Source organism: Ictidomys tridecemlineatus, chromosome 11, assembly GCF_052094955.1.
Source record: "Ictidomys tridecemlineatus isolate mIctTri1 chromosome 11, mIctTri1.hap1, whole genome shotgun sequence".
Lineage (NCBI taxonomy): Eukaryota > Metazoa > Chordata > Mammalia > Rodentia > Sciuridae > Ictidomys > Ictidomys tridecemlineatus.
This window is the reverse complement of record NC_135487.1, coordinates 120,679,132-120,705,818: the sequence shown is the minus strand read 5'-3', so window position 1 is coordinate 120,705,818 and position 26,687 is coordinate 120,679,132. Positions and strand designations below refer to the sequence as shown.

General features: G+C 37.7%; 2 protein-coding genes and 1 non-coding gene across 3 annotated transcripts; 1 reads left to right on the top strand and 2 right to left on the bottom strand.

Annotated features, from left to right (window-relative positions):
- Nucleotides 1–8,851: 8,851 nt before the first annotated feature.
- On the bottom strand, nt 8,852–10,741 carry LOC101972171 (olfactory receptor 6N2). Its single transcript, XM_005339395.2, has one exon. It carries the CDS (start codon nt 10,739–10,741, stop codon nt 9,788–9,790), a length of 954 nt encoding a protein of 317 aa, XP_005339452.2. The 3' UTR covers nt 8,852–9,787.
- On the top strand, nt 9,647–9,719 carry Trnaa-ugc (transfer RNA alanine (anticodon UGC)). Its single transcript has one exon. It is a non-coding gene; the product is annotated as a tRNA-Ala (tRNA).
- A 13,875-nt stretch (nt 10,742–24,616) lies between the features above and the next one.
- On the bottom strand, nt 24,617–25,561 carry LOC101956417 (olfactory receptor 6N1-like). The gene has a single exon (XM_005339424.2). The coding sequence runs from the start codon at nt 25,559–25,561 to the stop codon at nt 24,617–24,619; it is 945 nt and encodes a 314-aa protein (XP_005339481.2).
- Between the last annotated feature and the right edge of the window lie 1,126 nt (nt 25,562–26,687).

Genomic DNA, 26,687 nt, shown 5'->3' with positions numbered 1-26,687 from the left:
AGACCAGTGAAAGCAACAGTTTTAAAGCTGAAGTTTATTATTCGGATTTGTTCATATATTTTTTCTATTGTTAACAGCTAACCCATAGAGGGAAACACCCTTACAAATGGAAATTTCTTTAGTAAAGGGTTAGGAAAATTATGCTTTGGAGCCCAATTAATAAAACCTTCTGACCTACTTGTTTTTTAATCAGATGTAAGACAAAGAGCACTTTCCATGCCAACCCAACCTGGAAAAGACTTCTTTAAGCTTCCCAAGACATTTCTACTGGCTTTATCACAGGTTTCAGTCATTTTAGAAAGTGCTTGCTTTAAATTTTAAAACATTTCTCATTGTATCAGAATTTAAAATGGCCAATCAAAAATGTATACATATTTTGACCTTTTGTTTTATTAACCACAGACCGTAGATCAGCATTGAAGAAAACCAATTTAGGAATATTCAATGTCCCCATTTGTTAAGTACTTGTAAGTTGATGCGCCATAAATATCAAGCATAAAACCAGCTGGGGTGCCAACTGGGGTTTTCCCCCACATACTTTCTCCTTCCTTAAAAATTTTCCCCCATTTTGGTGGAGGTGCCCCTTCTTCCCATATTTCAACCTCCTGAGCTAACTGGTGAACTTGTGTTTTGGACCAAAGCCTGAAAGGTTTCAATACTCAGGAGAAAAAGAAAAAAGAAAAATTTACATAATAGAGTGATAGGAAAAAAAGACCAAATGCTAATGAATAATGTCCTGAAGTGACAAGGTATATCTGAATAATCCAGCTCAGAATAAACCGAGAACCATCAACCAAACAAAATTAATTTCCAATAGGAATTGTCACTGCCAGCCATCAGACTTTTTTTGTCTTTATCAAGTCAGACATCCTGCACAGACTAACACGATGACATTAAAACAGAGTGCACATTCAGAATCATAGGCCATGCCATACTATAGTAATAAATCAACATTTTATTAGACATAGGTTTTTAGCTATAGATAAACCAGACAGCCAAATTCTCCCTGGGGCACAGCAACATAGAATTGGTATGTTTCTTTCTTTTAAAAATCACAACAGATCTCAAACTTACCTGGTTTCTGTGAACAACTTATACATAGTGGACCTATGTAGGCCACCACTAAATAACTTTAAGTGTCATTTAAAAAAAAAAATGGAGACAAAATGGAATTACAGCAATCCTAAATTAAAGATCAGAAAAAGGTGATGAATTAAAAGAAAAATGGAACAAGGAGAAAGCAAATAAGTAGGTAGTAAATTTCAATCTAATTATATTAGTGAAGCAAGAATTAAAGGCAGGCAATCAGTGTAGACAGGTAATTAGGTCAGAATGAGAAAATGCAGGCCAGTTTGGGTCCAGAAGTGGAGACTGGAATACTAAGACCTCCAGAGCTCTTTGATTATTAAGATTACCTGCTAGGACAGACCAGAGGTGCTACTGGGCTGCCCGCTCTCTTCCTGCCTGAATCTCTCCACCTTGGCCCTGCCAGCCACCTGCTTCTCACCTTTTGGTCATCCCACTCACATCTCCTGGGCCTAGTCATGTACATAAGAAGGAGAGAGATAGGGAGAAGAGGGCAGGAGAACAAAGAAAATCTAAAATGTATGAAAGAGGCAGGAGGCTCTCACTTCTTGGGATACCAGGACACCAGCCATGGCGCCCCCTTTTCTCCCTGGGAGGAGTCTGAGTTACTACTTTTTAAATTTGTTTTCCATGCTTGCCTGGGCATGCTTCTCTCATGGTCAGACTTCAACATTTGAGGAAGAAGAACTGATGGCTGATAACTGGCGGTATCATTAGTACTTATGAAACTGGATTTAGAGTGAAAAGTGGACTCTCCATCTCAACTGCAATAAACACTGGGGGGGGAGGGGCAGGGGTTGCAGACAGCAGGCCAGCTCTAAACTCTCCAGCATTCGTGGCTGGCCTCCGGATGTAGGGGCAGACTCTTCCTCCATGGACAGCAGGATCTACTTGGGCTGCAGCTCTCTGCAGCAGGACACGCCTGCGTTGTGTTGCAGACACCTGGTAATGAGGACTTTCTGGGTTCTTGTATGAGAATCCAAATGACTAGTGAGTGTAAAAGAATTGGATTTATTTATATGAGAAGAAACAGCTCTCTGGGGGCAAAAAGGAGAGAGTTTACATAGAGGTTACAACCTTAGTGTACTAGTCTAGGGGTTAATATAGCTACTGGGTAAGGGCATGGGTCAATCAGGTACTGAGAAAATGCCAAGGCTGTTGGTTTGGCCCAGAAACTTCTGATTGGTTGTGTCCTTTTAGCCTTTGAGTTTGCTGCCTTCACTCAGGTCTGTCCTGCTTCCTTTTTCCTGCTGCTCTAAGACAAAAGAGTTGACTAGAATGCTTTGAATGATTTTACAGCCTAATTTCATAGAGTTGCCCTTCCATTTGAAGAAGCCTTCTCGAGGTTTGTAGCCCTCACCTGCTTGCCTCTATTTTATGATCTGTCTTATCTATTCAAATATATTCAATGTAAATAGTTAAAACAAAAACCAATTAAAAAGAGATTTTCTTTTCATCTTTTTTCCCTTTTTTTTTTCCTTCTCCCCCCAACCCCCATACTGGGGATTGAACCCAGAAGTATTCTACCACTATGTTACATCCCCAGCCCTTTTTTATTTGTATTTTGAAACAGAGTCTCACCAAATTGTTGTAGTGGTCCTTGATCTTATGATCCTTCTTTCTCAGCCTTCTAAGTCACTGAGATTACATGCACCATGATGCCTTGTGGAGATTTTCAAATTGAATGAAAACTTAGAATATACTCTATGTTGACTTTTAAATCTACTTTAAATAGAAAGACACAGCTGGATTAAAAATATAAGGATGAAAAGGTATAACATACAAACACTAATAAAAAAGTTAGAGTCACTACATTAATAAAAGAAAAAGTAGGCTTCAGGAAAAAAAGACACAGTCCCAGAAATTATTTTTGAAATGACATTACACAATGATGAAGTGGTCATTTCACCAATGCAACTAATAACAGGTCCTAGAAATACATAAAGTAAAAAATAATAGAATAGAAAAGAAACTAGATAAACCCTCAATTACATTTGGAGAAATTTACACTCTTTATTCAGTAATCAAGAGGGATAATTAGAGCTAATGAATAGGGAAAACGAAGATGTAAAGAGTTCTATCAACCATCTGACCTATAAAAATTTACATATGAATGAACTCAACCACTTCAGAATATATACATTTCAACTGTTTAAGCTTAAAACAAATAATAACAGGTTTAAAACAATTGAAATCAAATACAGTATGTTCTTAGAATGTAATAGAATTAAACCAGAATTTAAGAAATTGACATTTAGAATGTCCACAAATTTGAAAAAAAAAAAGAGGAAATAAAAACTTCCACATCTCTAAAGAACTTATAGGTCAAAAAAGAAATCATATTTAAAAATTACAATATGTTTTGAAGTAAAATGAAAATACAACTTTTTTAAAATCTGAAATAAAGTTAAAGCAGTGTTTAGAAAGATCAAATGGAGTTAAATGATATAAATGAAAAGAGTTTACAAATCCACGAAATAAGTCTTCACTTCATAAACTATAAAAGAGGAATATGTCGCCAGTAACGATGGCACACACCTGTATTCCCAGTGCTTTGGGAGGCTGAGGCAGAAAAATCACAAGTTCAAGGCTAGCCTCAGCAACCCAGGGAGATGCTGTCTCAAAATAAAAAATAAAAAGAATTGGAGATGCAGCTCAGTGATAAAGCTCCTCTACAGTCAATCCTTAGTACCAAAAATTTTAAAAAGAATATACTAAATTCAAAGCAATCAAAAGTAGACAATTTTAATGATATGAGCAGAAATAAGTACTATTGAGAATACTATACAATGAAGAAAACAGGGCAATCAAAGCTAGTTCTTTAGAAAGAAAATTAGCAGTACTCTAATAATACTGACCAAGGTAGGGGTGGGACCAGACAACTAAATAACAAATATCAGCAGAGACAAAACACAGTTGTAAATGCTATGGATAAGATGATATTACAGATTATTCAATAAAAGTGAGTAAATAAGACAACCTTGGAATAAATTCAGCAGCATAAATGAAATGGAAAAAAAAATTCTGGTGTTGGGTATGAACCTTAGCTTGAGACATGGTCTAGCTAAAATGCCTGAGTTGGTCTTGATCTTGTGATCTTCCTGCCTCAGTTCCCAGTTGCTGGTATTACAGGTGTTTGCCTCTGCGCCTAGACAGGTAATTTCTTAAATGACAAAAGTAACATATCTCACAGAATAAGAAATATTTAACAGGAACACTCATACCTATGAGTAGTTTAATATTTAAAATTTCCAACAACTAAAAAGCCATGACTAGGTTGCTTTACTGGAAACTTCTAGCATTGGAGGAAGAAATAATAATTACATAAAGTTTTACAGAGTATGGAAGAAAAGGGAACACTTCTTAATTTATTAAGTAAAACTAGTATTAACCAACTCAAAAAAATCAAAAACATTACAACAGGAAAATATAAACCTACAATCCATTGTCCTTCAAAAGCAAAAATTCAAAAACCCTCAACAAAATATGAGAAATCCATAAAAATGACCATGTATCATGACAAAGAAGGGTGTATCATGAGAATCCAAAACTGAAAATATATATTATCAAAAGATTAAAGAAAAATGTAAAATCCTTTCAACACATACAGAAAAGTCTGACAAAATTAAACATTTGTTAATAATTTTTTTTTAAATCCAATATAAATGAACACCTTCTTTCTGAGGAAGGATTTTTACAAAAAGCCCACACTAATATCATACTTAATATTGAAAGACTGAATGTTATCCCCTGAAGTTTGGGGGAATGAAGGGGAAAATGGGTCTGCTTTCATCACTCCTGTTGAACATTATAGCATAGGACTTCACTAGTGCAAGAAACAGAGAAAAGAAAATCAAAAGTAGATTGATTGGAAAGGAAAAAATAAAGTTATCTTTTTTCATAAATGGCAAGGCCGACTATGTGAAAAATCCCAAGGAATCTTCCTTTTAAAACAAAAATGGTGTGTATATGTGTAATAAGAATTGTAATGCATTCCACTGCCATAAATAAATAAATAAATAAACAAACAAATAAATAAGCTGCTAGAGGACTGGGGTGGTGGTTCAGTGGTAGAGCACTTGCCTAGCATGTGTGAGGCCCTGGGTTTGACTCTCAGCACTGCATATAAATAAATAAAATAAAGGTCCACTGACAACTAAAAAAATATTAAAAGAAAAAAATATTTTAAAAAAGAATCTGCTAAAACTGCCAGGTGCAGTGGCACACACCTGTAATACCAGAGATTTGGATGATACCTGTCTCAAAATGAAAATAAATAAATAAATAAAAGTCTGGAGATGTAGCTCAGTGCTAGAGCATCTCAGGGTTTAATCCTCAAATTAAATTTGTAGATTATATGGCCAACATACAAAAATTATACTTCTAAATGCTTGTATAAAACAATTAGAAATGGTTTTCACATAAATATTTATTTTAAATGACTTACACTGGAATTGATCGAAATACTCACTAACAATGGAGGGATAAGTAGATTAACCGGATCACACAATGAAATACCTCACCAGAAAGGAACGGACTCTAAGTCCACACAGTAACATGGATGGATCTAAAACCTTGAGGGACAAAAAGCAAAAATTCATAACAGTATGATCCCATTTACATAGAATTTAAGAGCACAGGCAAAACTAACCCATAATACTATGGATACATATAAGGATTGTAAAACCAGAAAGGAAAACAAAGAAGCACTAGCCACAAAATTCATTGAGTGCTGACCTCTCAGAAGAGAGGGTATGCCGTGACTGGGGTCTGGGATGAGCCAGCGGCAGCCTGCTAGCCTTGTCTTTGATGGCCAGTGCTTCTATGCATAGTTCTGAAGGGTATATGTACAAGTAAGAGGGTTTTTTTTTTTAATTCTAAAGCCTGATCATATGGTTTCAATACAGTAATACAAATCAGCTCTTTTTTTATTAATATTTCCCTTTTTTAAATGTGATTTTCCCCATTCCAGTCCTCAATACCTACTCTTTCCCTCCTCTCCTCCCTCCCCCGTCCTCTTTCCTCTCTACTTACCTTTCATTATTATTTTATTAATGATTTGTAGATAGATATAAAGATGAAATGCAGTGTGGTATATGCATGAACATTACATAGAAGAACTTGGTCAATTTTGTTCCAGTTCCTTCCATTTCCTGTCCCTCCTCCTTCCTCCCGCCTCTGTCCCCTTCCTCTACTCCGCTGATCTCTCATCTATTTGAAAATTATATTTTTAAAATCATTATTTACAACAGCATGACAATTCTATGTCCTACAAACTATGTACACCAACCGCATGGAAAAACCTACAAAACACTGATGGGATCAAAGACAACTTCAATAAGTGAAGATAAAGCCCATATTTATAAATTTAGACTCTACTATTAAAGGGTATCTGTTCTCTCAAACTGATCTGTAGTGACAAATCCATTCTTCTTTTTTTTTTTTTTAAGAATTACAAGGCTGAAATAAAATGTATACAGAACAGCAAAGGGATGTGAACAGTCAGAAATTTTTGAAAATGCAAAGTTGGAGGACATGAACTTGAGCCCAGACTTGGGATGGACTTAGACGTGTAGCATAGATTTAGAGTAATGAAGACAGCACCATTTTTGAATACCTGAGAATCCAGAAATAGACCCCGACATATATCACCCATTGATTTTCAACACACAGGCAAAGGAAATTCAATGAAGAAACAGTCTTCTCAATAAATGATGAGAACAGCTGGATACACATAAGTAGAAAGGAATCTTGGTTTTTCTTATGTTAATAGGATCATACCAATATAGATTTCCTGGTTTTAAAAATGAATTCTGATTTTGCAAAAAGTTATCACTGGACAAAGTCGGTGAAACTTACATGGAAATACCGTATTATATTTGAAAGGTCTGCAATCTGAAAATTCTTCAAAATAAAAGTTTGTGATAAATGAACCTTAAAATATCCTTCACAATGTATACATATGTCAACTCAAATGGATCATAAACTTACTTATAAAAATTAGAACTACAAAATACATAGAAGAAAAGAGTAAGTCTTTATGATCATAAGTTATTGGGTTTTTTAGCTATAATACCAAAAGCATAAATCATAAAAATGAAATAGATAAAAAATAAACCATACTACTTGATACTTCACCCAAATATTTTCTTCCCTCTATACATTTATTAATGTCATATTACTTTTTAATTTTTGTTATAAAACTTCTACTTTGACTCAACTGACTTATCTCTTTTTTGAAAATTTCCTCATTTCTCAAACTAGTAATGATTTCTCATGGCCCTCCCCCATCTGCACCCCGATACTTTTATTCTTGGTAATAAGAGTGTAAACTGGCACAATCACTTTTAAAGTGTGTCCCAGTGTCAATAAAGATGAATGTACACATGACCAATGACTCCACAGGTCTACTCTTAGAAACATATCCAAATAGAAAATGAACAAATGCACATTGAATGTTATGTGCAATTTTGTTCATAGTAGTGCTATTTATAATATCCCCAAATTTGGAAATCACTAAAGTGCTTGTCAAGATATACAAACAAGTGCTGATATACAAATAAATAAATATACAAATAAATAAACCCACATAATAGGTTTCTATAATCGATGAGAAGGAAGGAGCTACAACTCTATGAGACAGAAAGGATGAGTCTTATAGCAGTGTCATATGAAAGAATGCACACCTGTAATTCAGAGACTCAGGAGGCTTTAGGTAGGAGGTTCACAAGTTAGAGGCCAGTCTGGATGACTTATTGAGACCCTATCACAACATAAAAATATTTTAAAAACTGGAGACGTGGCTCAGTGGCAAAACATCCCTGGGTTCAATCCCCAATACCAAAATATGAAAATAAAAATAAAAATCAGACACTAACGAGTATATATTGTATGAATCAGCTCCACTAAAACATCAAAGCAGGATAAGCCATATCATTAAATGTCAGGCTCCTGGTTATACCTGAGGGGAAGAGGAGTATACTGAATGAAAGATGTAAGAGACAGAGAGAGAGAGAGAGAGAGAGAGAGAGAGAGAGAGAGAGAGAGAGAGAGAGAGAGATATCATTTGGGATACTTGGAATGCTCAGAAATTACATTTTAATCCGTGAAAATTTATTGAGTTGCACATTTATGTTAGTTATAGTACTTCATATGTATTATATTCAATAATTTTAAAAACTGATGACTTATCTAGATTGCATATTTTGCCTTCCTTTGGCAAACTGTGTATTCCACATTAAAAAAAAAAAAAGTTTCGGTACCTGGAGCAGCAATTGGCACATAGTACCGAATTACCAGTGGTATGATGATTAAAACAAACAAACAAAAAAGATTGAATTTAAAAGAAACTATAAATATAAAGCAGTCTTTTTCTCCTATGATTTTGGGATCCTTTTGCTTTCAGTTTTCCATGGAAATTTAGGTTCTGCTGCACTAAAACAGATGGCAGAATGAAGGTGACGCAGAGGAATAACATGCTCTTCCTAAGCCTCAGGAAATAGAAAAGGATAATGTGGAAGGGTTTTGCTCTCCACTTACCTCTAGGAATCAGAAGGAAAATTCATACTAATTATTATACATAATAATCCACATATGACAAGTTATTAATCTTGGAATTCAATGGTTACAAAGAGCATACAAGTAAGTGAATAAAAACCAAACAGATTTAAGACTATATTATAAGTAAAATTGACGTATTTTAGTAATGAATTGGAAGTAGAAATTGAAGAAGAGGAAGCAAAATAAAATAACAGCAATTTCTTGGCAAAAACAGAAGGAAATAAAAACACCAAATTTTCAGGGTTGGAAATTTTGAAGATTTCATACTTGATGTTTTTTAAGCTCCTGGGAGACATCCAAATAGGGTTGTTAGGTTGTCTCTTTGATATAGTTTAGTCTATAGCTCAAAAGAGAGTGCTGGCTTTGAGATTAAAAAATAAAATAAAATAAAACTTATCAGCCCTTGGCATTGATAGTGATGGTATTTGAAGTCATAAGTCTGAATATCGAGAGAGAGTTTTACAAGGTAAAGAATACTGAAAAGGACTTATTAGGTGGGAAAGCAGTGTCATGGAAAATCAGGATACAAAAATCATTAAGGAGCGAGGACTGGTTGTGTGCCCTAAGATTTCAAGTAAGGGAAGGACAAGAAAGGTCTAATGGATTTGGCATCATATAGAGATCATTAATAGCCTTGGCAAAATGTTGGTTGAAAGGTCTCAGACAAAACCAGACTGAAACCGGTCAAAATGTGAATAGAAAGTGAACAGGAGAAGGAGATCCACTGAGATGTTTGAGTAGAGAAGGGAGCAGAGATATTGACCTCTAGCTGGATAAAGATATGTGACAAAGAAATTGTATACTCTTTAGGAAAAAAAAAAACAGAAATACTAAGGTGTTCTTAAATGCTGGAAGTATTGATGAAGTGAAAACTAGAAAGGTAAAGAAGTAGGAAATAGAAAAAAAAGTCTACAAGAAGGTGAGAGGAGATGGATCCAGAGTATGTGTAACAATGGGACAATTATTCAAGGTCAGGCAGAAGGCACATGAGGTGGGGGCTGGGGATATAGCTCAGTTGGTAGAGCACTTGACTTGCATGCACAAGGCCCTGGGTTCAATCCCCAGTACCACCAAAATACAACAACAAAAAAGAAGTCACACGAGGTGAACTTTGAGGTAAGGGAAGGACCTTGGTAGACAGTCAGTGGTGAGTAGGACTAGCTTTCCCCTCCTTCCTGAAGATGGTTCTCTTGATGGCCTTAACGAGTTCCTTGTTACGAAGGCTGTAGATAATTGGGTTGGCTAGTGGTGTCAAGACAGAGTAGACTACAGCAAGTGTTCGGTCAAGAGTCAGTGAGTAGCTCTTCTTCAGTCGCACATACATGAAGATGATGCTCCCAAAGAAGATGAGGACCACCATGAGATGGGAGGCGCACGTAGAGAAGGCCTTCTTCCTGCCCGCGGCTGTTCTTATCTTCAGCACGGCTCCGATGATTCTCCCGTAAGAAATCATGATAAAGAGAAAGGTGAGAAGGATAATAAACGCATTGACAGCAAAGTCCACCAGCACGTTAGTGGATGTGTCCTTGCACGCCAGGCTCAGAAGAGGCGGAAAATCACAGAAGATGTGCTGGATTTCATTGTAGCCACAGAAGGGGAGCTGCGAGACCAGGATGACCTCAGAAATGGGACACAGGAAGCCACAAGTCCAACAGCCAGCAGCCATCTTGGCACAGAGTGCTGTGGTCATGATGGCAGGGTAGTGGAGGGGCCTGCAGATGGCCAGGTAGCGGTCATAGGCCATGGCGGTGAGAAGGTAGCATTCAGAGGCCCCCAGGGAGTGGAAGAAGTAGGTCTGAAGGAGGCATCCTGCAAAAGAAATGGTCTTCTTCTCACTGAGGAGATTGGATAGCATCTTGGGGATGGTGGTGGCTGTGTACCACAACTCCAAGAAGGAGAGAACACTGACAAAGTGATACATGGGCTTGTGGAGGGCTCTGTCCAGTCGTATGACTAAGAAGATGAGAGCATTGCCACAAATGGTGAATAGGTAAGCCAACAAGAGCAGCCCAAAAAGCCAGCCCCTGACATGTCCCACACTGGGGAAGCCCAGGAGTACAAATTCATTCAGGCTTGAGTGATTACGTTGCTCCATGAGAGACTGAGGTGAACAAGGAAAGGAGAAAAAACTGGATTAAGGGGACGGCCAAATCTAAGTCAAAATTCAATTTCTCTCTTTCTGTCTCTGTCTCTTAAAATCTAAAGTTAGCACTTTAATTGCTATTATTATTAATACCACCCTAAAAACAATAATAGCACTTATTCCAAATACATTCATGAGATAAATACCATTGTTATGCTTATTTTACAGATGGAAAACTCAGGAATATAGAGGATGGCAGGATGGTGACACTTTTCCGTTTTACATAGATCCTATTTCTCAGAAACATAATTTAAATTTATGCACTTTAACTCCCTGCTATTTAATGTCTCTTTATAAATGTGAGTTTCCCAAACATCCCTTCTCCCCAGGTCACAGTTTTTCTCTAGTCAAGGCTAAAAGGTTGGTTTTGTCTATGAGATTAATATCATAGCAAGTTTTTCTCATTGTTCGGTACACTTTTATAACAATCAATTGAACAAATATGTGTCAGGCATAAGAAATTCAAAATTCAAGAAGGTATAATCTCTACCACCAGAAATCTTACAACCTATGCAGTCACATCCGTCAGTATTCTCAATATAACCTGTGAAGTACAAAACACTGCAGGGTACCCAGGGCCACATTTCTCAGACCAGGGTAACTGAAAAGTGTTCTTAAGACAAGTAAACCCTGAGAGCGAGGCACCGTGGTGCACAACTGTAACTCCAGCCACCCAAGCTGAGGTGGAGGATCATAAGTTTGAGGCCAGTCTGGGCAACTTAGTAAGATCCTGCCTAAAAAATAAGAATAAAAAGAGTTGGGAATGTAGCTGAGTAGTAAAGCACTCTTGAGTTTAATCCCCACTACCACAAAAAAAAGGATAAAATTATAGGTTTGATATTTTTTAATGTTAAATTCACTCAGAGCAATGAGCATTTGTAGGAATTTCTGCTAAACTACTTCTGCTCCACAGAGACTGTACATTCATTTTTTTTTTCAATTATGGCAAACAGGTATGTTAAAATAACAATCCGTGCTTCTTTATCACTCCTGATCATTTATTTCTGGTTTATCTTTCTTCCTTTTTGCCCATCTGGAAACCACATCTCATCCTTCAAAAACCAGATCAGATGTCAGATGTTAATGATTTTTTTCCTGACTCTCTCTCAAAAAAAAAAAGTTACTTATTCCACCTTCTGTAGCCGCATAACCTTTACACTGTCTACTGTTTACACTGTTGTTATCTTTATATCAAATCTGTCTTTGTAAATTGGTAAAGTAATAGAGAGTAAATGTAGCACTTCGTTAATTATTGCATATTCCCCTGCTTATAACTACAACAATAAACATAGAACTGTAAACCTCAAGTCAGTTTTCTTAAATATACTTGAATTATTTTTCTGATGCCAATTTAAGTTACATTTTCCAACTGCACTTGAACATATCCTTCTTGTCCTCCCACATCTCAAGCTCCATATATCCAAATGGACTTAGCATCTCAAATCTGGTGTATTCCCACCTCCCCTAGTCCTGTTTAAGGACTCATTATTGACTTCCACCAACCTACAGGAATTAAAGCAATATTCTTGATCATCTTTTGTGCACAAGGAACTGTTATTGATGATGCTTCCTCTTGCTAAAACTGAGCTTGACTGAAGTTGATTGTATGTGTTAAGTCAAGGAAGGTCTAACAAGGATGGGATAATTTCAGGAGCACTCTGAAGACCTCTCAACCATAAATTCTTATACCACCAAGTGTCTTTAAGCCCTCACATCCAGAACCTGGGCAAGGCCGTCTCTAATGGAAGTCTTTCCAAATGCATCTGCTCCTGACAGTATCCCTTCCCTTCCCTTCCTTTTCATTGCTGATTTCTTTAGGTCTTAGCCACAGCTCCTATGTCATGCATGATTTTTTTTTCCCAGAAACTTCTACTCTCTACTATCTGTTCTAGAACCTAACCATTCCATAGCAGCACTCAGGGCAACTTTCTGTCTCCTAACATTTTCAAACTAGGTATTAGTCAATCCCTTGATTGTAGATTGAAATTAAGTATCAAATGGAAAGGAAGATGAACTTTAAAGTCTCTCCTGGATCTGATGCTCTAAGATCTAAAAACTGGGTATTCCAAGACCCAGTTATTGGTCAGCTTCCCACTAAACCAATTCTCTGATTTAAGAATAATATCTGTTTTCAAATCCCTTGCCCATCCCACCTCTCGGATTCCTGATCAACAGCTGGCGTGGGCCCCAGCTCACCTACTGCTGAGCATCATCTGCTTGGTCTTGTCTGGCTTGGTATATATGTGGGAGATCAAGACTGGATCCAGTAGCCTTTTCTCCTCCTCAGTGATTCTTATCCTGCAGGTAGGGATGCTAGAGTCAATACTGACAGCCTTAGGCCATTAGGGACACAGGGAAGGAAGAGAACCCAGTCCCAGAGGCAGGTGACAATTGGGCTCAGGGATAGGCTCCTGGGAGGGCCCTTGGAGGCAGGCCAAGTTTTCCTCCCACCTGGAGAGCTGGGATCAGGGAGTACATGTTATGCTATCTCATTATCCTTCCTGCAAACCACACCTCCACATCTCTAGTGACTTCTTAGGACAGAAGCCTAATGTTTCCTTTAAAAACAAAAAGCCTCTTTAATAAGAGCTCCTTCTTCTGAAATAAATAAATAAATATGGGCTGCAGAGCCTCTATTTCGATTTTTGGTTCCAATACAACATCCATTTACTGAGATTTTGGTAGGCCACACATGGTATCCTAAGCACAATGCACGTATTAACTGATACAATATTCAGTATTACTCTATGAATAATTGAGTAATTATTGGGTTGGGAAGATTGTCAGTCCCATTTTACACTTGAGGAATGGAAGCACAGAGCATTTAATAATTTGCCCACAGCCACACAAATGGTGCCTCTGTCTGCATCTTAAACCAAAGCATTCTGACCCAGGCGTGTGGTCACCACTTCTAAGTACCATCACCTCCAGAAGCATTGATGGTGGTCAAAGAAACATAACCACGTCCACAGGGGCACAAAGTGGCACTTTCCTCCTGGCCTGTGCTCTTGACCACTACAGATTACCCATGCGCCTTGCAGAAGTCATTTGTTTATTCAAATGTGTATTTTATCATGTTTAAGTGTGTGTTGTAAAAGTTAAGTGTGATAAAAATCATATCAACTGTAAAATGTGTTATTCTACCTTTCTTGCTTCACTTACTAAGTGCAGGTATTTGACATGCTCCTCCAAATAACTTAGTTGTAAGTAACTTAGCATCTCATGGCCTTATTTTCTCCACCTTGGAAGAGAGCACATTTCAGTTACTTTGAGAATCAAACAGCATGCCAATGGCTTAAAGTCAAAAAGAAGGAACACACCTGTAGTTTGACAAAATTAGGTTCCTTGACTTTTTCAATGAAGAGGATCACACACCACCAGAATTGTGAAGCATTTCAGTAAGAAGATATTGGGAAAGGATTGTTACAGGATGTGGACGTGTTTCAGGTCACTTGGGGAGGATTCAAGGAAGCAGCGTTTGCTATGGATTGGGTTCTGTCAGTTACTGGGGCCTGAAACATCTAGAAGGCAGACTGAAGCTAGCATTGACCAAGACAGGGAAGCTATTCATATTAACTAGGAGAGGAAAAATTACTCTGGTTTATATAGTGATCTTGTTTCTGTTTGTATTTAAACAGAGTAAATGGTCTTCCCCTGCCCTCACGTTATCATATAGTCACAGAGTGACCCTGTCTGATGCTGGTATTCAGTTGAGGATGTCACTGCCTTTGTCTTTCTCAGATAAAATCCATAAATGCTGAAATATAAAATCTGGTCCATAATTGATGGTCTATAAACTTTAAGTTTCTCCCTATGACCATTATACTATTTTAGTTTTTAATGTTTCCAACATTAACTGAAACTCCCCTCCTTGAGTTCACTATATTAATAACTAAAATAAATGTGTAGTTTGGGATTGTTTAAATTTTAGTTTTCATGAATTAAATCTATCTACTTGTCGCTTCCTCTAATTGATTTCTAACAGAGGATTAATATCCGGAATATATGAAGAGCTCAAAAAAACACATAAAAATAAAACCCTAAATAAACTAAACACACACTTCTCAGAAGAAGTACTAATGGCTGCTAATTATAAAAAAAATGTTCAACATCTTTAGCCATTTGAAAAATGCAAATTAAAAATTACAATGAGCTATATGTGGTAATTCACACTTGTCATTCCAGCAACTCAGGTGGCTGAGACAGAAGGATCACAAGTTTGAAGCCAGCCTGGACAACTTAGGACACCCTATCTCATAAAAAACATATATATTAAAAAGGGCTGCAGGCTGGGCACAGTGCTGCATGCCTACAACCCCAGTGGCTCAGGAGGCTGAGTCAGGAGGATCACAAGTTCAAAGCCAGCCCCAGCAACTTAGCAAGGCCCTAAGCATGATATTAAAAAAGATCTGGAGATGAAGTTCAGTGGTTAAGTGCCTCTGGGTTCAATCCTCATACCAAAAAAAAAAAAAAAAAAAAAATGGAGCTGTAGCTCAATGGTAGAGCTTGCAGGATGTGAAGAAAAACAACCCTTATACATTGTTGGTCATCATATAAACTAAGACACATCTGCAAACACAAGAACACAGTTTTCATGCCTGGTCTTAGTCTCTTCTTCTACAGAACAGCCTTTAACCAACCTACATGTACATTGGAGTCCCCTTGACTTATGGGGGGGGTCACTCTTTCTCAAATTGGCTTTGGTTTGTCACTGTCTTACTCTCTGAAATGAGCAGAAAGGCTACAGACATTTCACATAAAAATAGAAATCTGCTAAGTCGCCCAAGTTTTTAAATCACCCTTCCCTCCACTTGGAATCATCCTTGAAAAAAATCCAGTTCCTGTTCTAGGATCCTGTTTTACTCAGCTTTTTTTTTTTTTTTTTTTTTTTTTTTTCTGCTACCACTGAAAGAACCGACCAGAACAACTGTAGAAGAGGAAAAGTTTTTAGGGGCTCACGTTTTCGAGTTCTCAGTCCATAGAAGACCAGCTCCATTCCTGGGGCTCGGGGTGAGGCTGAACATCATGGCGGAAGAGTGTGGCAGAGGAGAGCCGCTCACCTGGTGCTCCGTAAGCAGGAAGAGAGACTTCACTTTCCAGGTACAAAATATATACCCCATGGTCACGCCCCCCAATGAACCACTTCCTCCAGCCATAGCCCACCTGCCTCCAATTACCACTCAATTTATCTCATCAGGGATTAATTCACTGATTAGATTTTTCCTCCAAACTTTCTTGCATTGTCTCACATGTGACATTTTTGAGGACATTTCACATTCAAACCACAACAGATACATTTTACCAAGGTAAATTCTCCTTGTCCTTCTGTTATTCACTTCTAACATTACCTCTTCAGGGAAGTCTGACCTAACTGCTGTGTAAATATTTTGGCCCCCAATCCTTATTCTATTTTATGCATCCCAGTTATTCTTTTTTTTATAGCCCCAACCATAATTTTAATTACATAGTTATTTGTTTCTCTCACCAAAAAATCAAAAAGTTCGTGATGTCAGGGACCAATTTTTCCTCAACACCATCATTCAGTACCTGGTATTGTTCCTGGCACATCCAATAACTACTTGTTGGATGAATCAAGGAGAGGCTTGTCTGACTTTCCCCAGTCCACTCTCCGCACACACATACACAACATTTACACCCAGGTTAGGCCAAATACTCTGGGCTTAGGTATCCAGAGCACTCTCTATTTCTGAATTCATCCCATTTCTAACAGTTCATTCAGTGTCATTATTTCTGAATCGTAAGTGCAGAAACCATTTCTATTTGTTCCATATTTGTTCAGTACCATATCTGTACACAATGTCTGGCAGAGAGAAGGCATAAAATACACTTAATAAATGGCTATAGTCAACATGACTTCTCCTATTGGTACTCATTTAAAGGGTTTTGTTATGGTCATTGTACTTGCTCTTTTTGTTTTGATACCAAACACAAGACCAATTTCTGCCTCCATTAGAATTCGTCTTGTGGAATTTGATGTATTTTCCCAGTGCTTGGAGTTATTTTTGGATCTTGATTCTGCAGGTGCCCTTTTTGTGCCTTCTATTCATTTTAAGATAACTACAGATTTGACAAGTGTGCTATTTAACTTCTGGTCTGTTATTAGTTATCACTGTTGATTCAGGAGAGCCCACTGTGGCAGACCCGGGTCCTTCTCTTTAAAGTCATGAAATTAAGATTCATTAGGGCAAGTTATTCATCCAGCTGTTAAACTCTCCTAACCAACGGTTTCCTTCTCTCCTTCTACTGTGTCTGCAACATGTCCACAGGACTGGGATCATGAAGGCAGAATGAGAGGAAAGGTAAGGAGTGCTAGTATTAATTAAGCAGAGCTAGGAAAGACATGATGTAAAATATCTAAGGAAGCCATCTCAGAATTCAGAATCCCCAGTGCAGAGATGTCAAATCGGAAATCAACATGCAGTTGGTATGTGACCACTTATTAATTTATCCTGAGACTATCATTTGTTCTAAGATTTAAAAATCTCTAAGGCTGAAAAGCAAACTTTAAAGTAAAAACAGGATTTTCTCAGTACAATTAGATTAAAAGTATACATGGCTAAGATAAAAATTCAATCAATATAAAGTTTACCAGCCTATACTTACAGAATGTCAGGTATGTACTTTAAAACAATTGTGGGCAAATGTTTCCTTAAAGCAGCAGAAAATAAATATTTTAGACCTTGCAAGTTCTACAGTCTCTGTCACTATTTAACTCTGCTGGTGTAGCACGTATGTAGTCACTAGCAATATGTAAAGAAATGGATGTGACTGTCCTCTCATAGATCTTTATTTACAAAAACAGACAGCAGATTTTATTCAGTCCACAGGCCAGAGTTAGATCCAAGGTCATAATGTGGTAACCCATTACATGCATACACCACACACACACAAAAAAAAAAAAACAAAAAAACAAAACATTTTATTTTGAATAACATTTCTCTAATTTTAGAATTTTGAAAATGCTTCCGTTTGATACAATCCCTGAAAAGATATACCACCTTTCTCCAGAAAGTATTCATCAAAAAGTTCCAAATGCATAAAGAGAAAATGCACATTTTCATACAAGTTTTCTCTTTGGGCTTCAGTGTGTTCTTACAATGTACACATTTGCAGCTCTATATCTACTCATCCTGGCACTTAGAACACATAGGCATTGTCCTTTAGGTGAGTGGGCTGTGGTAGAGTCAACTCCAGTAAACCTGGAGATACACTGATAACAGAAGAGATGTCAGATAAGCGTCCTTTGAAGAAGGAAAATTAAAAATAAGAATAGCCATCTATGAGGAAGGAAATAAACTACAAATGAAAGAAAATCTTTTAAAAAGCACATTATTTGAATATCAGTTTATTCATAAACTTTCATAAATCTTTTGATCATTGTTGATAGGAGAGGCATAAAATAAAATTATATAAAATTCTGTAAACTAGACAATTGCGCACACTAACCAAATTGAAGTAAAGTTATTAAATGAGATTGGCATTACCTCCCTCAGCTTGCTAATCTGTCCTAACCACAAAACTCATGTTTTGTTTCTATGCATTCTAGAAAGAAGTAAAGAATATCGCTGTTAAATTTTGTTGTGCATATAAAATATAAACCGACACGTTTGTCATGAGCTGTAAAACACTATTCAGTAGATTCTAAGATGTCATAAAGCATTCCAGTATGAAGAATTTAGAATGGTGCATAACATATTTATGATTAATCATTTTAGATGTATCTGAATTTGATGTTCCCCCATCAGAGAAAAACAATTTAGCTATTGCTTTACGAGAGAAAAATTATAAACACTCATAAGAGATTTTAATTTTGAAAGCCATGGGGTTACATTTTATTGTCTTACTTAACTCGACTTTATAGCAACCTTGAAAAAAATTAAAAAGGCTCTGACAATTTTTAAGCTGAACCCAATGTGGAGCTTTTTATTAACTGTAACAGGTACCCTATGACCTTCTGCTCAAATTTTCAAATTCTGAATACTTTTAAGCTTCTTGTTTAGATTCAATACCCTTCCACATGGCTCATTATAGTTCTCTTTCTGAAAAGCTATTAGAGGAAAACTTCAGATTCAAGAAAGCATTGTATCATGTAAACCAAAGCTTCATTTATAATGTCTTCTTATATTATCACCCTCATATTCCACTGAGTCTAACTAACATAATCTTATAAGTCTCAATCACTTGAGGGTTGGTGGAAATACCTATCACTACCATATACCACCTTTTCTCCTTTTCTATTTTCTTAAATGTCATGAATAGGTTTGACTTTGGAAAAAGTTTATCAAATTTCCACAAATATGCATTTTCAGGATTTCATATCAGATTTTATTTCATCAATAGGTTAGAGAAAATAACTTATTTCTGATATAAATTTCCCCATCCATGAATGTGCTCTATCACACTTATTTATGAAAGTGGAAATAATTTTAAATATAAATGTATTATTTTCCAAAAAAAGTCTTGAACTTCTCTTAGGATACACACACACACACACACACACACACACACACATATGTGATCTCTATTATAAATGCTGTCTCTTTATTTGCATTTTCTGATTGTTACTGTTTTTCGATAATACAATTAGCTTCATTTTTTACTATTGCATTGTATCACTGTTGCCCACCATTCTGAATTCTAGTTTACTGGTGATCATGTATGTTTCAATAGATATAAGAACATCCATAATTAATTTTTTTCTTTCTTTTTCTTTTTTATTTGCTACACTAGTTAGTATATCCTGCACAAGGTTAAATGGAAGTTATATTGGCCATTAATCTTGTTCTGTTTTTGATCTTCAAGGAAAATTTTTTCACACTTTTCTCTTAGGTCTGTTACTTTATTTAAAAGATGCTCTTTATTAGAATAAAGAAGTTTCTATTTGTAGTTTTTGTGGGAAGCTATCAGTGAAACCCGTGAGGACCTTTGTCAGTATCATAGCCAGTGAGAGGGTAAATCTGGCACAAGGAACTTCTCATGTCACTCCCACTGAGACAGATGGCCCAGTGCAAGTGGACTGCCCCTCCACTCTGCCAGAAAGTTGCCTTGCAGCAATGGAGATGGGCGTAACTGAGCAGCCTGCCTGCCCCCATCTCTATCCTGATTTGGTGAAGAACTTTCTATCAAAAACCTTTGATGTTTTCTGATATTTAAAAAAAGCCATCGGGCTCTTTTCCTTGTTAGAAGCTGGACCTGTTGGTCAGCTTTGCTGGTCTCTGCCCCCTCTTTGAAACTACCTCTCTGTGTTCTGTGATCATTTCAATTCTACTTTTCTTAGCTTTAATTTCTTAGCCAGCTCCTCCCACTGAAGGAAACCCATTCCCCTGCCCACACTGGACATGGGTGATAAGTTTTGTTGTGGTTTCTTATTTTTCAATTATGAATGAATATTGAATGTTTTCTTGTTCCTGCATCAAATGAGATAACTTTTTCCCTGTTGTTAGTGTGATAAATTATTGACTTCTATATTGAGTCAACCTTACATTCCTGAGATAAACCAAACTCAATCATAATCATTTAATTCAAATTATTTTAATTGATTAGGAGTGTAATACTTGGAGCAAGAATTTTTTGTATTTGTTAGTGAATCAGTTCTTTCTTGATCTTAGTGGTAGGCAAGCTTTCTAAAGCACATATTGAGTTGTGTTTCTGCTCCCTGAAGTATTTGTGTAAAACTACAGATTGTCTTTCTCTAACATTTGCAGAACTCATTTGTTACATGATCTGGATTTGATTCTTTCTAGTTATATTTTTTTACTTCCAATTCAGTATTATAAGATTATTGTATTTCTCCTGAAGTTAATATTGCTAATGTTTAATTTTTCTTGAAATTAATTTAGCCAATTAAAATATTTAATTAATTTGCATACATTTTTAATAATTTCAAATTTTGCTGCAGCTCTAACTAACCAATTTTTCATTCTTAATCGGTTTAATTTTTTTTTTTACTCATCTCTCCCTTTTATTTTTATTATTATTGTCAGGACTTTCTTATTTTCCAGGAACTGAGAAGATTTTTTTAAAAATATTAAAAGAATAGACCTGTTAAATTTATTATTTAGTTATTTAGTCTCAATTTAATTATGTCATTATTTGAAGCAAGGATCTACATAAAATTAATATTATTAATTCTCTTGATTGGGTTGAGACTCGTTTTATGCCCTACCATTTAATTTCACTTGTGCTTGATGTAGATCTGTATTCTGTATACTTCTGTTAGGTGGGTCTGGTTAATTATTGCCCTCAAATATTTTATCTTTTTACTTATGATTTATCTGCCTGATATTTTAACTACTCAGTGGGGGTATTTCAAACATTACTATGAGAGTGGGCATGTTATTTTTCCTTTTGTTTCTTCTCTACCCAATTACTATGCAGTACTGAAAACCAAAGACGTTCCGTTCTTGCTGTGGCAAGATGCAGTAATGCACGTAGCCAGGGTTGGATGGCTCCTAGGCAGAGCAGAACCAATAACTGGGCTTTGCATGTGCAATTTCTTCTTTCAGTCTCACCAGTCTGATTAGGTACATCCCCAGCCTGGTTCATGACTACATCTAAATCATCTCGGAGCATATTAAAGCACAGATTGCTAGCTGAGCTTGGTGGCATGCACCTGTAATCCCAGATACTTGGGAGGTTGAGAAAGAAGGATCACAAGATTGAAGCCAGACTCAACAATTTAGTGAGACCCTATCAAAAATAAAAAATAAAATGGACTGGGGATATAACTCAGTGCTAAAGTACCCCTGGGTTCATCCCCCTAAAAATAATAATAATAATAATAATAATAATAATAATAGTAAATATATCACCCACCTTGAAAGTTTCTAATTCAGCAAATCTGAATTGCATAGTCTCCTTAAAATAAAAATTTTTGTTCATGGTTAAGTTGTTCCTGAGAAGAGTTCAGGTGATTCGTTGGGCCTCGTATTTGGAGAAAGTTTAAGAAAGTTGTGCAACTTGTTTAATAAGTGAGTTAAATAACTAAATCAGTGATCTATAAAACACTGGCATTAATTTTAGACTTTCATGACTGTAGACAGCAAAATACCTTTTCAATAATTACTCCACAGGCTCATATAAATCATGTTCAAAAGAAATTTTCTTTAATAGCCTACATTTAAGTAAAAGATTAAGTGAAAGATAGATGTATTCTGATTCTGGATTCATATAGGTTCTGTAAAACCCACATTAACAAGACAATTGTTGGGGGTGGTAGGGAGGGTCAAGCCTCAGTCAGCAAGATTGGATCCTCTGGTTTTAAAAAATGTTCTCCTTCTTTCCTCTTTCTCAGTAGACTGAAATGTTTTGGATGAGTTCAGTATTTACCTACTAACTGATTTTGCAAGGGCATTTGTCCATTTTCCTGCTGTGGGAGATTTAATGAGAAACTGAACACGTAATCTTCAATTATAAGTGTATGCCTGTGTAGTCAGGGATCCCCATGTCAGCAGACATCATGAAATCAGGCAAAAGCAGGGGATGATTCTGTGAAGTATGGAGGTGAGTCCTACTTCCAGAAAGGAAATGGAGAGGCTGGGGGGGGGTGGGGGTTGTCAGCAGAAAGGTGACAGGCAAGCCTTGGAAAATCCCATGGCAGGCGACATTCGACACAGGGATGAGGGTTACTCTGTGGAGGGTGCTCTATAGACACACCCCCCACCCAGGTGGGGTTGTGGCTCAGAGGTAAAGTGCTTGCCCAGCATGTGTAAGGCACTGGGTTCAATTCTTAGGGCTACCTATAAATAAATAAAGTAAAGGTCCATTGACAACTCAAAAATATTAAAAAAAAAAAACAGAGAAAGAAAGAGAAGCTATAGACAAAATATAATCCCCTCCCCCAAAAAAGAAAAAATACAAAATAAAATCCCCTAGGGCTTGCCCTCGTGGCCTACTTCCTCCAGCTGTGCCTGACCTGCTTACAGTTACCACCCAGTAATCTGTTCACATCATTAGTCCATCAAGTGGAATGGGATTGCAGCTCTCATAACCTAACCCTTTTGCCTCTGAACATTGCCACATTACCTAACATGAACTTTCTGAGGCTCACGTGATATCCAAACCATAGCAAAAGAAAGCCAGTAGAAAACCTGGTTGCTACTCCAGTCCCAGTCTGTTTTGAAATTGCTGAGAAACTGTTGTGACTTCCTACCTCTTACCTTAGTTTTCTATTATGTAGTTATGGAGCCCTTTGAGTCAGATGGTTAAATGAGTCAACATCTTAAATGCTGTCCAAATAAAAAATTCAATGATTCAGTGACTTCCTGGTGGGTTCAGTAACCATGGAGTTTGCTCAAAGGGAAACTTCAAAAGTAATGTGTTGGTTTAACCTGAGACTTGAATGGAGCCTCTTCTCACCACGAAAGAAAAACTGCTTTCACGTGGGAAAGGAAAGAATCCCAGTTTTCCCATCTACTATTACTGTTTATCTCTCCACAAGATTGCTTTTTATTATTGTACAATATTAAAATTTGTTTCATATTATATAGGGCCCACATAGTCCATAGTTGGGCTAGATGACAGGAAAAAACTCAAATTGAGAACTTATTCAGAAACAGGAAACACAGACCTACTCACCATCACTAAAAAGGGTGGCAAAGAAGAAAAAGTACTGTATAGTTTTCACCTGAAATAAGTTTGGTTTTTTTTTTCCCCGTGTTGTATTTTCAGTAGGGTTATAGTCATGTTATCCAGGGACAATCATTGGAAGATCTTTCAAATCTACCTCTGGTCTGAAGAGACCCTTCAGACAAGTATCACCTGGATGCTCAGGGTTTGAGGATTCCAAAATTTGGGGAAAATGTCTGAGTAAAACTATGAGACTCACTTTTTCCCCCGTCATCCCCTTCCTGCCAATACCTCATCCCTTTCCTGCCAATACCTGTTATTGCAGATGAGCATAGAGTAAAATTTAAGTTTATTTCCTGGTGTTAGGCAACATGTTGCGACTGTTGCTTACTGGGGTGTGTGAGTGTGTGTGTGTGTGTGTGTGTGTGTGTGTGTGTGTGTGTGTGTGTGTAGGGAAGAAAGTGGGAGATAGGAGAGAGAAAGAGTGAGACAGTTGCTTCCTTAAAATAATGATGATCAGCCCCTTGAAAACAGAAAGCGTTCCTGGTTTGGTTTTTTGTTTGTTAGTTTGTTTTTTGTTTTTTTTTACGTATTCTCTTGGTTCCTCGAGCAATTTTTGCACACAGGGGACTCCATTGATGATATTTCCTGGTTGACTTACTTATTTCAAATTCAAAGTACAAGATGGATTTCTGTAGCTCAGTTCAGACCACCAATACATTGAGCATCTTTGTCTTCAGTGTCCTGTTAGACAAATTCTCTTCTCCACTTTCAAACGTCTTTTCCTATGAGATCACACAAGAACACTCGACTTCATATTCTTGTGGGCACACTTTTCATGTTCAGTCAATTTCTGAACATTTATCCCAGGTGTCCTTATATGATTCTTTTAGTTAATCTCAGTTACAACCTTCTTGATCCAAAGTATCCAGTCTTGATTACAACCACAGAGTCAATGCCAGTTCTTCAAATTTTCTCAGCACAAACTCTACCTAGAAATTTGGGTTTCTTTCTAATGATTGGTTTTGCTATTTCTTCACTTATGTGGTCTTTCTCCCCTATTAGTAGATCCAGGGACTATGTTTCTCCTCCCTGTATTTTTCTCAATTTGCCCTAATCCAAGAATCAGTCCATTTTAATTGTACATTTCACAGAGTATTTGAATAATAAATTGGTTTCCTTGGCTAATCAATTAAATCCTACAATTACCAAATGGATGAACCATAACCTTAAAGGACCTCAGGGTGTCTTCAATACAGTCCTCATCCTCTGGATAACCCTCCTAACAGCCTCTTTCACCTCTTTGTTGCGAAGAGTATAAATGATAGGGTTAAGAAAAGGGGTAAGAAAAGTGTACACCAAGGCGATGAGTTTGTCTCTGCCCTCAGCTCGGATCTCAGGTGGCCCAACATACACAATGAAGGCAGATCCAAAGAAGAGCGTTACCACAATTATGTGGGAGGAGCAGGTGGAGAAGGCCTTGGCACGACTGGCAGCGGAGGGCAGCTTCAGCACAGCTCTAATGATGCCCCCATAAAGTCCTAAAATGATAACAAGATTGCAGGTGTTGATCATGCCAATCACTGTAACATAGACCCGAGCGTGCCAGCTGGTGTCCACACACGCCAACCGCATTAGTGGAGCCAGGTCACAAAAGTAATGGGCTACCTCCTTCAGGCAGTAGGGCAGAGTGGCAGTGAGGCTGGCTGGCACAAGTGCTGCCGAGAAGCCAGCCACCCAGGTGGCCCCTGCTAGCCACAGCTGTACCTGCCTGCTCATGAGTGCGTAGTAGTGCAGTGGGCGGCAGATGGCTAGGTAGCGGTCCAGCGCCATGACTCCCAACAGGTAACACTCAGTCATGCCCAAGGAATGGAAGACATACAGCTGGAGGAAGCAGGCGACCAATGGGATGGGGGAGCGCCCGTGGAGCAAGGTGTGCAGCAGCGTGGGCACTGTGGTGCTGACATACCAGAGTTCCAGGAAAGAGAGGACACTGATGAAGAAGTACATGGGTGTGGACAGTCCAGAATCTGCGTGAACCACGACAATGATGAACAAGTTCCCTGCAAGGGTGAGAAGATAAATGCATAAGGTCCCCAAGAAAGCAAGAAGTCCTAGTGTCCCAGTGGTTGTAAAACCAGCAAGGATGAAAGTCTGGGTCCAAGTCAGGTTGAGATGATCCATGATTCTTGGAATGAGGGGTAAAGGGTAGAAGATGTAGGACTTTAGGATTCTCCCTTTTGAGAAATTTCTTCAGAACCTCAAAAATAGAATATATGTACAGAAAAATAATTTAGATATTATCAAAACAATTTCCAGCTTTGTAAAAGAGAAACTGAATGCTAGAAATAGAAAAACTCACTCAATGTCCCTTGCTAACAGTACGAGTGGAGTTTGGGTCCCTTGATGCACAGTTCAGCACTTGTCCTGTTGAAGAGCTAGGGCACCAGAGTCTCTGCCCCAGGATTTTCTCCCACATTCTCTACCAAGAAAAGAGAGAGGGAGAGAGGAAAATTCTCTTGCTTATCATCCTATAATCCTTAATGAGAATTACCAAGATTCTTTAAGATATCTACCTATTGTATATGCTGTAGCCAACAACTGGCCACACTGAACTGGGGGAAGAAGACATATACTTTGTAAGATGTCATTGCTGGGCTGGGGATGTGGCTCAAGTGGTAGCGCGCTCGCCTGGCATGCGTGCGGCCGGGGTTCGATCCTCAGCACCACATACCAACAAAGATGTTGTGTCCGCCGAGAACTAAAAAATAAATATTAAAAAAAAAATTCTCTCTCTCTCTCTCTCTCTCTCTCTCTCTCTCTCTCTCTCTCTCTCTCTCTCTCTCTTTCTCTCTCCCCTCTCTCACTCTCTCTTAAAAAAAAAAAAAAAGATGGCATTGCTAAGGCTTTTTGGTGGGGAGTCTCTCTAGAACTCAACTATGTTCTCATTAAGGCTGAAGGAAGCTGGGTGTGGTGGTGTACGCCTGTAATCCCAGCAGTTCCAGAGACTGAGGCAGGAGGATCACGAGTTCAAAGCAAAAGCACAATGCTAAGCAATCCAGTGAGACCCTGTGCCTAAATGAAACGCAAAATAGGGCTGGGGATGTGGCTCAGTGGTCAAGTGCCCCTGAGTTCAATCCCCAGTACTGACCACCCCCCTGCCCCAAATAAGAAAAGGCTGAAGGAGGAGGAGACTGGAAAGAAAGAAATAGGAGTCTGTAGGATCATTTCAAGTTCAGAACTGCAGAACAGGGTGAAGAATCAATGGGCAGACAGACTATGTTTTAAGGAAGGATCTCAAAGGACACAT

Bases quoted from the DNA above. Each gene is read 5' to 3' on its own strand.
- LOC101956417 (XM_005339424.2), bottom strand. From the start codon at position 25,561: ATGGATCATCTCAACCTGACTTGGACCCAGACTTTCATCCTTGCTGGT.
- LOC101972171 (XM_005339395.2), bottom strand. From the start codon at position 10,741: ATGGAGCAACGTAATCACTCAAGCCTGAATGAATTTGTACTCCTGGGC.